General features: G+C 40.7%; 1 protein-coding gene across 14 annotated transcripts in view; it reads left to right on the top strand.

Moving 5' to 3' along the window:
- LOC138746534 (tumor necrosis factor receptor superfamily member 16-like) overlaps positions 1-14,892 on the top strand; it is a 314,868-nt gene that overhangs the window by 243,741 nt on the left and 56,235 nt on the right. For all 14 annotated transcript variants that reach the window (XM_069904795.1, XM_069904796.1, XM_069904788.1 and 11 more), the window contains one exon: positions 989-1,345. In XM_069904795.1, the coding sequence (XP_069760896.1) occupies positions 989-1,345 (357 nt within the window). The remainder of the gene's footprint in view (positions 1-988; positions 1,346-14,892) is intronic.

Below are 14,892 nucleotides of genomic sequence, written 5' to 3'. Positions count from 1 at the left end.
TTTAAAAGGAACGAGTTACTGTCAGAAAATTCAAACTGGTGTTCAGAATTTTTTAAAGAAAATGACTTAATATCCTGACCACATTGGGCTGAATTGTGACTTCGGACTCACAAGATTGTGGCTGATCCTTTTCTTTGGCTTGGCTTCGCGGACGAAGATTTATGGAGGGGGTAAAAGTCCACGTCAGCTGCAGGCTCGTTGGTGGCCGACAAGTCCGATGCGGGACAGGCAGACACGGTTGCAGCGGCTGCAGGGGAAAATTGGTGGGTTGGGGGTTGGGTCTTTCCTCCTTTGCCTTTTGTCAGTGAGGTTAATTGCCTTCTAATGTGACTTTGTAAATTAAGACATACAGTAAAAGTCCTAAAATCTGACTGGTTGGGGAATGGATTTTCCAGATTTTTGGGCAGTACTTTTAAAATTCAAATTTAAGGACAATAAAGAAGAGATGAACAGGTACATTTTGATTAATTTATTAACAAAATATTTTTTCATATAAAATAAAAAGTACCAAAAAAAATTATTTGTCCATTTCCTCGACTTGTGGGTATCTGTGGCATGTATGCATGCATATTGCACATGCCCACAAAAGAGTGCTAAATTGAAAAAGTTTGACAGTTTTCGAGAAGTCCGGATTCTCAGGTGGTCCGTATTCCTGGCATCTTTATATTTTTACAGTAATGGATCCTTCCACTCCATAAGCCCATGCCACCCAATTACACCCAATTTTCCTACAACCCCTTTATGCTTTGATGGGTGGGAAGAAACCGGAGTACCTGGCGGAAACCAATGCAGACACTGGGAGAAGGTACAAATTCCTTACAGATCCGGATTTGAACCCCGGTCTCTGGCGCTGGAACAGAGTTGCAAGTTGTGCATCTTATGCAGAGATTGATAAACAATGACGTGGGTTGCTATGCCTTCATCTCAGGTGCAAATGTTGGAAAAGATCTTGACACTGAACTAATCCATGTTTCTGTTTTGATCCTAGGTTTCTTTTATTCGGATGTCTCAAGCCATATTGAGCCCTGCAAACCATGCACTGTATGTACGGATACCAAAACCATTGCTATCCCATGTATGGAAAACTTTGACACTTCCTGTGCTTGCATGAATGGGTATTATGAGGACTCTAATGGAGAGTGCCTTCCATGCAAGATATGTGAAGAGGGATTTGGAATTATGCAACCATGTTCTTATGACATGAATACACTCTGTGAGGAATGCCCTGAAGACACTTATTCTGACCAGAGAAGCAGTATTGATCCATGTCTCCCCTGCACGGTCTGCGAAGATGATGAAATAATGATCTCAGAATGCACACCGAAACAAGACGCTGTTTGCATCTGTAAGTTCTTCTGGCTTTTATTTTTGTCCAGTTCATTTACAAATGTCAAATTGATGGACTATATTTTGCAACATGGAGCCTTTCATTATGTTTCCACCAGTCAATGGATCTTCTAAATCTTTTCCCTGTCACCTTGCTCCTAAGTATTATTTGCCCACACTTTAAATCTGCTGAAGGGAATAACCATACGCCTCTATGAATACACTATATGTCGTGATGAGATTTCATATCAATCTTCTTTAGCTAAAGGGAATAACCCTGGCTTCTCTCATTGCAGCTATAATAGGCCCTTTCAAATTGCCTTGTAAAATGGGGTTAACTGGGCAATTTACTAGGTTGAAGACCCAGGTACAGGGCTATTGAAAGGGTCGAACCAGGCAAACCCAATCAAAATCTACCCAGGTCCTAGACCTACCTCGGAGGTGGTCATGGAACCCAATAAAACTTACCTGGGTGTCCTCCTCCACCTGTTTGAAAGTGGGAAAAACACACAAATGTTGGAGAAACTCAGCAGGTCAAATAGTGCCTTTATGTAGCATCACTAATGTTTCGGGCTTGAGCCCTTCATCCAGGTGAAAGGGGAAATGGCTTACCTAGTTACTCTGGAACTTGAAACAGAAAGGGAACAGAAAGAACACAGGGAACAGGGGATTCCCTGTGGCTGCGTGTCTCCTTAAATTGCCGGGTTGGTGATTTAACAGGTAGGTTAGGCTGCTACTTGTAAGGTGCAGGAGGCACACATGACCCAGTAATCTCATCTGGGTACCAGGAGGACTACCCAGGTGTTGCAATTTGAAAGCGCCTAATACCTTGTATCTGGAATCATTCAAGTAAATCTTTTCTGCACACTCTCTAGGATCAAGTGTGATGGCCAGAATTGGATGAGGTGCTCTAACTGTGATCTAACAATACATGGGAAAGCTTGGGAACCCATATGCTCCACAAACTACTCTCTCAATGTGTTCTGTCAGCTTTAAAGACCATTCACACATATACCCAGCTCCTAATGTTTCCACACATTATTTACAAAAGATCATTGATCTTGTATTATCTCTCTTTATTCATTTGTCAAAATGTTTCACTCTCCTTTTTTTAATATTGCACTTTATTTGCTATTATTCTATCTATGTTTTCTAGAAATCTAATACTATCTTCGGCTTTCCTGCACTTCTTGAAATTTGCCCTGCAAAATATTTCCAGGTCACTGTCAAACAGCGGTTAAGTGCAGCGACCTGGATCTGAATCTGGCGCTGTCTCCATGTCTGCATGGGTTTCCTCCCACTGTTCAAAACATACCAAGCTTGTAGGTTAGTTTGGGGTGGCACGGGCTGATGTGCTGGAAGGGTCTGTTACCGTGCAGAATGTCTCACAAATTAAAAATTGAACGTAGCACTAACATTGGACCCATAGGGACCACCTAACCTTCTCCAATTGTTAAAAAAAAACCCAACTGCTGTGCATTAATCTCAGAATTTCACACATTTGCCAAGATTGCAAGAGTTTAGAGAAGCTTGGAAAGGATGTTGCTGGGACTTGGGGAACTGAGTTGCAGAGAAGGTTACGACTTTATTCCCTGGAGCTTTGAAGAGGAGATTTGATAGATGTATATAAAATTATGAGGGACACAGAGCGAGTGTAAATGCATGCAGGCTTTTTCCACTGAAGTTTGATGAAACCGAACTAGAGGACATGGGTTAAGAGAGAAAAGCGAGATGTTTATTGGGGAACTTCTTTATGCAGTTTGGTGAGTATGTGGAATAAGCTGACAACTGAAGTGGTGAACGCGGACTCAATTTTGACGTTGAAGAAAAATTTGGATAGGTGCATGGTTGGGAGGGGAATAGAAAGCTCAAGCCCAAAACGTTGGTTATGTTTATCTACCTTTGCTCTATAAACTACACTGTTTGACCTGCTAATTTTCAACAGCATTGTGTTTTAACACTGTTCACAGTTCTTCAACCTTTTTAAAATCCTTTGTTTGTTACTCGAATGGTACCCCTTCTCTCTTTCCTCAATTTTATCTTTTTCATTTTTACTGTCATCTTTTTTTCTCCTTTTCAGTCAACTGCTCTAAAATCATTCCCTATTTTCCCTCCCTGTCAGTTTTCCTCTACTACCTGTGGCAGTATCCAAGCTACCACTAGGTGGACTTCATTGAAAATAGAATGAAAATCACCTGACTTTTGGACTTGCTTTATTGACTGGAATGCAATCCAGCCAATAGGACTTGAGCTTTTCAGGATGCTACTTTATTCTTATTTGTCTCACCTGTTGACTAAGAATTCACCTTGAAAGAAAATAGGAGAAAGTGAGGTGGTGTCTGTGGTTCATTATCCATTCAGGAATCTGATAGTGGAGGGAAAGAAGCCGTCCTTGTGCTGGTGAGTTCTTGTCTTCAGGTTCCTGTACCTCTTTGCTGATGGTAGTAGTGTGAAGAGGATGTGGCCTTGGCCTGGGTGGTGAGGGGATCCTTGAGTATGGGGGCTGCTTTCTTAAGACTTTCTTGGGATTTGATGTCTTGTGATTGACGTTGGGTGCTTTGTTTTTTTTTAAAAGTGAAAGTTACAAAGTAATCCTGCAAACTAGGTTTATACCTGACGAAGGATCTAGGCCCGGAATATTGGATAAGGTTGATTCTCTAGAACCTACTGAGTTTCTCCAGCATGTTTATATATTGCACTCGACCCCAGTATCTCCTGACTTTCTTGTTTTAAGTCCTGCAGACTGTAGCCATTCTGATTTAGTCCTATTTAGCAATGGTATCACAGTGAAGTAAATTGACTAATATCCAGAGTCTTGGATTACTAATCTGGACACGTGTTCAAATCTCATTATGGCAGATGGTTTTTTAAAAAAAAACATAGGAAAAATATTAGAATTGTAAACATGTTTTAGGGAATGCTAATTGCATTCCTTCTCAATCAGGACTCTATGTGGCTATAGAATCACCAACGATCTGATCTCTGAAATGGCCAGTTGTGTGGGAAGAATAAATCTAGTGATTTATCTGTGAATTAATGTTTAAAAAAAAATCAAATCAGAATCGTATAGGAAGTAAAACCTCATTCTATTCACTTCCAAGATAAATCCCTCAAACATTTTCTTTAAAACATTTTTCTCAAAGCAGATTTTTTTTTGTTGTTGCAAGAATGGCCTGTTGAATATTATAATGAATAAACTGGATAACAACTTGTTTCTTTTAATAACGTGATCCTCAGTAAAACATTTACTGCTCACGGGTCATTTACTCCCATTGAATCTCCATAAAACATTGTCAATACATTCCTCTTGCTGTTATGGGCTTCTCTGAATTGATCCCTCCGAGACTGTTAGTCAGATGGCTGACTTACTCGGTTGAAAAAAAAATCAATAATATGAACTTCACTTTGAGCCAGATGCTAAAATGTTACAGCAGTCTTTGACGGTTTAAGTGGAGCACTCTACCAACGGGACATTCTCGCACTGCCTTGCAATGTAGCAGTGGTTCTTTCTTGACAGTGAAGCGCCAAGCATCCTTAATAATTTTCTAAATGTGGATGTGTAAAATAATTTCAGGATGGTTGGTTGCGATATTTATCTGCTCCCCATGGTCTCAAACCAGGGAAATGATAAATCAACAGTCTCTGATGTGTGACATTTATTCTATTTATCTATTGTGGCATGGTGGAAGCTGATTCTGGCTATTGAAACCTGTGCCACCCAATTAACCCCCCCCCCCCCCCAACCCTGTATGTTTTGGAAAATGGAGCACCCAGGGAAAACGCCCTTGGGTCAATATACAAGGAGAATATACAAGGTCCTACAAGACGGTACTGAATTCAAACTGGGTCGCTGGTACTGTAATAGGGTTGTGCTAACTGTGTTCCCATTATGGTCAGTTATGATCAGTAGAAGGACCTGACTAGTGGGATGTGCCCACCATCAGCATCTACTCTCCAGCAAACATCTAAATTTGGCATTGATGACTTGGATAAATTCTCTAGCATTACTTAAGCATACAATAAGCGGGCTTAAATATTCAGCTGCAAGTTTTGAGCCCAGTTTAAAAATTACCTCAGTTTTATAGGTTGAAAGAGTGCCATTTAGTTTTTTTGATATAATTAATGCAAAGTTCCTGAAACTAATACATCAAAACTAAATCGTCATTCCAACCCTTAAAGAGAAAACAAATGGCTTGTATCTCCACAATATCTGGAGATATCCTAAAGTGATTTGCAGCCCCTTTTGGATATTGTCCCTGTCGAAATGTACAAAATCGGATGACCAGTTGATGCACGGAAAGCTCCCACATTTGTAAATGCCTAATTTGTATGTGGAATGTTGGCAGAAGGCGGCATGGTTAGCACAATGCTGTTACAGCACCAGTGTCTTGAGTTCGAATCCGGCACTAAGGAAGTAAAGCTCGAAAGTCTGTAGATACTGTGGCTGAAGTAAAAACATGATGCTGGAGAAACTCAGCAATTCAGTGTCCTTTATATAGCAAAGATAAAGATATGTAAATGACACTTCAGGCTTGAGCCCTTCATCCAGGGCATGATCGTACCTTGAAGGGCTCAAGCCCAAAACTTCAGTTCTGCATCTTTATCTTTGCTATACAGAGGACACTGTTTGACCTGCTGAGTTTCTCCAGCATCATGTTTTTAAACAGTCTGTGAGAAGTTTGTCTTTGAGGGTTTCCTCCAGGTGCTCTGGCTTCCTCCCACCGTTCAAAAATGCACCAAGGGTTTTAGGTCAATTGGGTGCCATTGGGTGACACGGGCTGTTACTGAGCTGGAAGTCTAAATTTAAAAATTGTATATTGGCCCTAGAAATGGGATAAATCCTCTGCTCGTCAAATATTCCACTGTTGATCCAACGTAGAAGTGAGATGGATCCTCATTTTAACATCTGTTCCTGAGATGCACCTCTGAATATGCAGTGTATCCTCACTACTACCCCCTCTGTGCCAGTTTATATTTTATGCCCTGGTCTCTGGTGTGTGACTTCAATATATAACCTTCTAACTCCAAGGCAATGGAACCGTGTCTGACCTGTGCCTCTCTGAGCAAGGCTCAGCACACAAAAGGCTCACATTATATTTCTAATTCTACTTTGCCATTATGCTGATGGCTGTGTTCAGCAGGACACAGAGATGAGCTTGATCTAGGTAGCTGCAATCCAGATGGGGAGAAGAAAAATGATTTCTGCTTTCCATTCTCAAAGGATTCTTCGGCACACGCAAGTGTGGGAACATTATTTAAAATATAATATTGATTAGAGAATCCTGTCTCTTTAGTAATTTGATTTAAAATTGAAAATAAATATAACATTGAACTGCAGTAAAACCTCCAGTAACTATGGGAATTGAGAGATGCCGGATAAATGTATTTTTCCGGTTGCTTGAGACTTACTCGAACAATGGCTAACTAATATATCTGGATTAAGAATAGACAAAAATACTACATTGTACTTGCATTGAAAAAAACTTCATTTGCATGAATATATAAACCTTAATGCATTTTACTTTATTTTCATTCACATTCTTTGAAAATATTTAACCATCACTGAATTTGCAGGTTTCTCTCCCTCCATGGAACCACCCAAAAGACGAACTATAATTAACCCACCATTCCCCAAGTTTACAGACAGAAGCTTCTGATTGGGGCAACTCTTACTAACCAGAGATAATGGGACACTTTAATAGAGTCACCCCAACAGTGTTCAGCTTCATCCTGACTGACGCCATTGCTGTTTCACACAACTTTATTCAAACAACTGCAATGAGCAAAGCCTGATCAAGGCCCTCCGTTGGCTGAATATTTTGTCCCATCTTCACCAAAGGTTTATTTGTTACTTCAGAGAACATTTACAATTTTAATCTTGCGTACTTTTTACCTATTTTGTTATTCAGGTCAGTTTTTTTTAAAATTAATTTTCCTCGATTTGTTTTGTCAGTTGCTTGAGGCTGCCAGTTGCTTGAATTCCTGATACCAGGGTTTTACTGCATTTAGGAATGTCATTTTATTGATACCGGTCAGTCTTTCAGTAAATTGAATATATTTCACAATCAAAAAAAGCCTTTTATATATTTAAAAAAAAAAAAAAAATCTGTCTGCATCCCACTGCCCAACAAAATGAACACTATTTGAAAAGTTTCCCCAGATTGCTGGTCCTGGTAAAAGCTGTCCGTCTTGCCCTGGGAATCTGTCCAGAGTTTGATTATTGGATCATGGAAAGCAAAACTTGTGGCTTTGTGCAGAAACAATTTGCGTAGGATTCCATTACTTTGATTCTCTTGGAGAATTTTGACCATGTGCTTCTTAATTTTGTTTCTTGCTGATATGGCCAATTATATTGGAATCCGAGTAGAGAGAGAAGGGTGAATTTTCCCTTGCTGCTACGTCTAAGTCTATTTGGTAGAACATGTAAATGAGATATCTAATGCAGCAAATCAAAAAACAAACTTAATCAATAGGACACCTTACAGCCAATGGCATTATTTCAAGACACATCTGATTGCATCCCTCCTGCTAGTCTTTGCTCCATCTACAAGCTTGGGGATTTGCAAGCACTTTCACCAGGCGTGTAGTGATCATCATGTGGGAAAGGCCTCAATGTTACTGCAGACTCCTGTTGCCATCAGTTGATTGTGAAGTAGCAAAAGCGCAGAAATGCTGGAGGAACTCAGCTGGTGTCACAGAGTCCTTAGCAGGTAAAGTTTCGGGCCCGAGCCCTTCCTCAAAGTATGGGAAGGAGAACTTCTTCAGGGAAGGCATCCCTTGAAGAGATTTTGGAATGAAGTGGATACGGATGCTATGAGACCTGCTGAGTTTCTCCAGCACTTCTGTGGTTTTAGTGTCTGTGACTTTTGAGTTTCACCCCTGATTGCGAAGTTGGTTCAAGTCACCTGCATCAAAAGCATATCTGATCTATTTTACAGCTCCTCATTAAGTTTTAAAGTCCAACTGAAGCCACAATTTGTTGGGTGGTCTATTAAGTTTAAAAATAAAATGTGAACATATATTTTTTGTTTCATTTGCTTCTGGTCTGTTTTCAATAAGACTCTTTTAAAAACCGTGAGGGGGTTGTTTGTTCCGCTACACTGATTATATCAGAAAAAGATGACCTTGCAGTGAAGAAATCATTCCACTCGCCTGATTATCAGGCTATGTCACAATGCCATGCTGCCCCATTAATATAATTACTGAATTTTTACCGCACTGTGACTTGCTATTTAACTTGGGAGTGTTCCCCATTAAACCTTGACCACCATGGAGAAGTTCACTTGCCTTCCGGGGCTAGGTCTACATCAAAGGTTGGCCTGTCCCGTTCAGATTTTGACCGGTCAATCTGGCATTACTTGGCTTTTTAAGTTGCCTTTGCAAGGGCAGTACTTGAAAACCCACTCACAGCTCCACAATGGATCAAGGGAAGCAGGAAAAGGGACCGAAAAACCCTGAGATAGCTCCATGTAATTCAGGTACACCAACACTCACAGCATTTGCCCCAAATCCCTCTAATACAAAGGCTATTAACAATTGGTGTGGTCATCTACCATTATCTGCACCATGACTTTTATATTTTAAAAAAAAAAACCTCGCACTCTCGCACTTTACAGTGGAAGTCCAAAAATCTGGATGCCAATCCAGACTACCTGAGAATCTGGACTTTTGGAAAACTCTTAAACTTTTAAAATTGAGCAGTCTTCTGTGCATGCGTGAGTACCACAGATGCAAGGCATTTTAATTTTTCTATAAAATTACTCATTTTGATAAATGAAACATGCTGTATTTGCTAATGAATAAACTATCAGAATAAATTCTCCTTCTATTTGAGTTTTTAAAAGTACTGTCTGAAAATCTGGTCTGATCAGTCTGGATTTTCGGACCTCAACTGTATATAGCAAAGATAAAGATACAGCCAACATTCTGGGCATGAGCCTTTCGACAAGGTATTTATATATAAAAAAAAAAATGTATGTCTTGACACTTAACTTTTCCAGAATGTATTATCCATCCCTAATTGCTCCCTGAAGAATAATTTTCTTTATAAGAGAGTATACAGGATGATAATTCTGGAATTTTAATAAGGTCTGGCTGAAGATCGATTTTACAAAAATATGATTGTCTAATCAATAATATTAACTCCCATGTTCCAGATTTATTTGTTTATCTGGGTTCTGAGACTAGCTAATTCACTGAAGTAAAAATGGTTTAAAAGTTGTGGAGGGATGTTAACAATAAACTCGAGGGCAAACTTGGATAGGTGACCCTTTGTTTATGAACAATAATGACTCCTGTTTTTAAATTCTCTCTCAAAAGGAAACCAGTCTAGCTGTCATGGAGGGATTCATTAATCTGGATTCAATGGTTTTGCCTTTCGATGATAATGAGTAATTTAACCACTTGAAATCTTCAGCAGATGTGAGAGTACTGTCCTTCCACTTTTAGAACTGGGCCATTTAATATGTACTGAACTGGTTCTCGGTTTCTTTTAGCTAAAGCATCTCATTTTGCAGTATTAAATTCATCTTCTGTCCTATATTACCAAAGCCATTACCTCTACTCTCTCCACCTCCAATTGGATTTTAATAGCATCCTCTTCCTTGATCATGACTGGTGTAAAGTACTTATTTTATCTCCATGCGTTGATCTTCCAAATGAGCCCATCTTCCTCCTGCTTTCTGTCAGTTACTTGCATCAACACAAACTTTGTTACAAACGCCATGGTCAAATTGCTTTCTGACAAGATCCCAGTGCACCTTTTAGAACTGGCTGAAAATGGCCATTTTTAACAATAATGAAAAGGAAATGTTGTATTAGAATGAATTCCTCTGTCTTCATTGAACTGTAAGAAATTGAAACACTGCAGAGAACTGGGAATTATCTGCCGACAGAAAGAATCCAGCAGCTGCCTCGTCCAAAGTACTTAATTGATTTTTCTAAGTGACACCAGTGAAGATGCATTCATTCCTGAAAATTCTGCCTTGTTTTCACCCCCTCTCCAAAGCATTCAATAACTCCGAAGAAAACAGCTGCTGTAAAATGTTAATTGAAATCCCTTTATTTTTGACACTGCCCAAATTTTGTCTCAATCATCTCCTTTCACTTTATTGCATTCCTGTCTAATCATCACAAATCAGGAAGCCAAATGCAACGCTTTCTAAAAGAGCATAATTGCAATATTGAGACCAAAACCTTCCAAATAATATGTCCGTTATGACCATTTATATTTTTGCTTTCTTAATTTTACTCAAAATTATTGTGTGCACATCATCAAAATCTGAAAGGGATTAGCAACTAATTGTTGAGGGCATGTGTCCAGCAAATTGGAGATGTATAATTTCTCTTTGGAAGAAAATCAGGGAAAGATAAAATGATTTTTGGCCAATGCAAAGACTTTGGCAGGAAAAAAAAAGCATTAATTACGTATGACATTTGGTGAAACAAATTAAGGCAAAGTAATTTGACTTTCAGTTTGCAAGAAAATTTTTTAACTTCATCACATCAATCTCTCGTCCTTGATATGGCTTCTATTTTCCCCCTAATCAGCATGACGGCTTGTGACCGATTCTTTTTGGGAGAGAGAAGGTTCGGAGAGTTGTGGCACATGTTGCTTATAGACAGGACGGTCCATAACCTGTGTGACATTCCTTACAATGAAAAGAGCAGATGTACAATGTTAAGGCTGACATGGGTTTAAAAAAAAAAAAAAAAAAAAAATTGTAGGTTAATATTGGGTTACTTCAGTGATCCACTATAGATCAGGTTTAATTGCTGACTTGAACTGAATTTCAAACAGATCTCAGAATAGAGTTTGTGAGATCGACATATCCAAATCATTCAAAGGGGTCCACAAACTCTCTTGCTGGGAAACATTGCAAATCATTAATTAACTGACCAGTTATTGTATGATCCGTAACATTTGTGTAAAATTCATTTGAAAATTGTAAAGTGCCAATCAAGATCTCGACAGAGAGCGGATAAACAGTATCTTTATTATATTTGCAGAATATCTCATTTGCTTAATTTGAATTGCAATTCAACTATCTGTATGTTATTGTTAAATTGAGGGCAGGTAACCCCATCAGCATTAACAGTTCCATCTTGTGCATTGTTTCTGCTCACTGAGATTAAATTATTACATTTAAAATTTTAATTAAAAATTATATACATTTAGACAAACAACACGGAAACTGCCCATTTCAGCTCGTGAACCCTTGCCGCCCAGTTATACCTAATTGACCTACAACCCCGATACCTTTTTTGAAGGGAGGGAGTAAACTGGAGACATGAGACCGTGCAAATAACACCAGATTTGAACCCTGGTCCTGATCATTGGTGCTGCAACACTAACTGCTGGCAAAGAAGCGAGCTGCCCACCGGGCTCACCTTACAAAGCCGTACTGGCCAGAGAAGAAACAAGCCTTCCGTCGCGCATGCAGCCATCTTCAGCGCAAACTCCGGGAGATCCAAAATGAGTGGTGGACTAGCCTCGCCAAACGAACCCAGCTCAGCGCGGACATTGGCGACTTCAGGGGTTTTTACGAGGCTCTAAAGGCTGTGTACGGCCCCTCACCCCAAGTCCAAAGCCCGCTGCGCAGCTCAGACGGCAAAGTCCTCCTCAGCGACAAGATCTCCATCCTCAACCGATGGTCAGAACACTTCCAATCTCTTTTCAGTGCCAATCGCTCAGTCCAAGATTCCGCCCTGCTCCAGCTCCCTCAACAGCCCCCAAGGCCTGAGCTGGATGAGGTCCTCACCTGGGAAGAGACATATAAGGCAATCGAACAACTGAAAAGTGGCAAAGCAGCAGGTATGGATGGAATCCCCCCCAGAGGTCTGGAAGGCTGGCGGCAAAACTCTGCATGCCAAACTGCATAAGTTTTTCAAGCTTTGCTGAGACCAAGGATAACTGCCTCAGGACCTTCGTGATGCCATCACCATCACCCTGTACAAAAACAAAGGCGAGAAATCAGACTGCTCAAACTACAGGGGAATCACGCTGCTCTCCATTGCAGGCAAAATCTTCGCTAGGATTCTCCTAAATAGAATAATACCTAGTGTCACCGAGAATGTTCTCCCAGAATCACAGTGCGGCTTTCGCGCAAACAGAGGAACTACTGACATGGTCTTTGCCCTCAGACAGCTCCAAGAAAAGTGCAGAGAAATAAACAAAGGACTCTACATCACCTTTGTTGACCTCACCAAAGCCTTCGACACCGTGAGCAGGAAAGGGCTTTGGCAAATACTAGAGCGCCTTGGATGCCCCCCAAAGTTCCTCAACATGATTATCCAACTGCACGAAAACCAACAAGCTCAGGTCAGATACAGCAATGAGCTCTCTGAACCCTTCTCCATTAACAATGGCGTGAAGCAAGGCTGTATTATCGCACCAACCCTCTTTTCAATCTTCTTTAGCATGATGCTGAACCAAGCCATGAAAGACCTCAACAATGAAGACGCTGTTTACATCCGGTACTGCACGGATGGCAGTCTCTTCAATCTGAGGCGCCTGCAAGCTCACACCAAACACAGGAGCAACTTGTCCGTGAACTACTCTTTGCAAACGATGCCGCTTTAGTTGCCCATTCAGAGCCAGCTCTTCAGCGCTTGACGTCCTGTTTTGCAGAAGCTGCCAAAATGTTTGGCCTGGAAGTCAGTCTGAAGAAAACTGAGGTCCTCCATCAGCCAGCTCCCCACCATGACTACCAGCCCCCCACATCTCCATCGGGCACACAAAACTCAAAACGGCCAACCAGTTTACCTATCTCGGCTGCACCATTTCATCAGATGCAAGGATCGACAACGAGATAGACAATGGACACGCCAAGGCAAATAACACCTTTGGAAGACTACACAAAAGAGTCTGGAAAAACAACCAACTGAAAAACCTCACAAAGATGAGCGTATACAAAGCCGTTGTCATACCCACATTCCTGTTCGGCTCTGAATCATGGGTCCTCTACCGGCATCACCTACAGCTCCTAGAACGCTTCCACCAGCGTTGTCTCCGCTCCATCCTCAACATTCATTGGAGCGACTTCATCCCTAACATCGAAGTACTCGAGATGGCAGAGGCCAACAGCACTGAATTCACGCTGTTGAAGATCCAACTGCGCTGTGTAGGTCACGTCTCCAGAATGGAGGACCATCGCCTTCCCAAGATCGTGTTGAATAGCGAGCTCTCCACTGGCCATCATGTCAGAGGTGCACCAAAGAAGAGGTACAAGGACTGCCTAAAGAAATCTCTTGGTGCCTGCCACATTGACCACCACCAGTGGGCTGATATCGCCTCAAACCGTGCATCTTAGCGCCTCACAGTTCGGCGGGCAGCAACCTCCTTTGAAGAAGACCGCAGAGCCCACCTCACTGACAAAAGACAAAGGAGGAAAAACCCAACACCCAACCCCAACCAACAAATTTTCCCCTGCAACCGTGTCTGCCTGTCCTGCATCGGACTTGTCAGCCACAAACGAGCCTGCAGCTGACGTGGACATTTACCCCTCCATAAATCTTCGTCCGTGAAGCCAAGCCAAAGAAAGAAAAGAACACTAACTGCACTGTCTCTAATTTGTATTGAGTTTATTGTGGTATTATAGTCTGGAAAAGTACACTGTTGAAATGACTAAATAACCTCATCAAGATACTAAATGCAAAAATATTTCAAACTGGGAAAGTCTTCACTCCACAAATCTTGACTTGTAACTAGGATAAATAAGGTAGGGAGGGTTTTATTATATATAGGTTGGCACATCATTTGTGGGCCAAAGGGCCTGTACTGTGCTGTAATGCTCTATAAATAGAGCTAGGATCAATTGATTCAGAATTTTTTTAAAAGAATGTGGATGAATAGTTAGAATAAAATATGTTGGGCTCAGGAAAGACCAGATTATGATTGACTTCATTAGCACTTGTATGATGAGTTAACAGGTTTAATTTTGTGATTTTGTTGTCCTATCATTTTCTGGATCTTTGGCTTCTAAGAGCCCAGCACACTTGCCTTAGGCAGAAAGGAAAGTATGGCTCACCAAGAAGCTCCTCCTAAAACCCTGAAGATTCCACTTTAGATGTGCAAAGTGCATTCCTATCAGCTGCCATTGATCAGGGTCTCTCAGTTCTAGGGATCCTTTCCATGTTTATGTTGGTCTTCCAACCATATCCCCAAGACCCTACCTCTGTAGGTGATTGGCCAATGTTATTTCTGTATATTTTGAATAGAGATTTCAATAAAAAAATAAGGGAAGTTAAAGTGGCCAACCATTCCAATGTATAAAAATGCCATCCAGAATATTGTATAAACAAGGAGTACTTCTTTGGGTCTGTCATTTGCTCACTGAGTTGGTCTATGGCATTTTTTGGCTGAAATTTCTATTACCCTTTGTCAGAGAGAGAAGGATTGGAAAGATGAAAGGGGAAAAAAAACAAGAACAAAATATTATTTTTGTGGATAGGATCTTTAAGATTGTAAAGCCACGAGATATTTTACAAGATTGTTATTTGATATTGATTGACTAAAGATTATCAGTTTGGACATGATACTTGCCAATAGTGGAGCCCATTTCCACA

The sequence above is a fragment of the Narcine bancroftii genome, chromosome 12, assembly GCF_036971445.1.
Source record: "Narcine bancroftii isolate sNarBan1 chromosome 12, sNarBan1.hap1, whole genome shotgun sequence".
Taxonomy (NCBI): Eukaryota; Metazoa; Chordata; class Chondrichthyes; order Torpediniformes; family Narcinidae; genus Narcine; species Narcine bancroftii.
The sequence above is the reverse complement of the archived record's forward strand: the minus strand, read 5'-3'. Positions and strand labels throughout refer to the sequence as shown.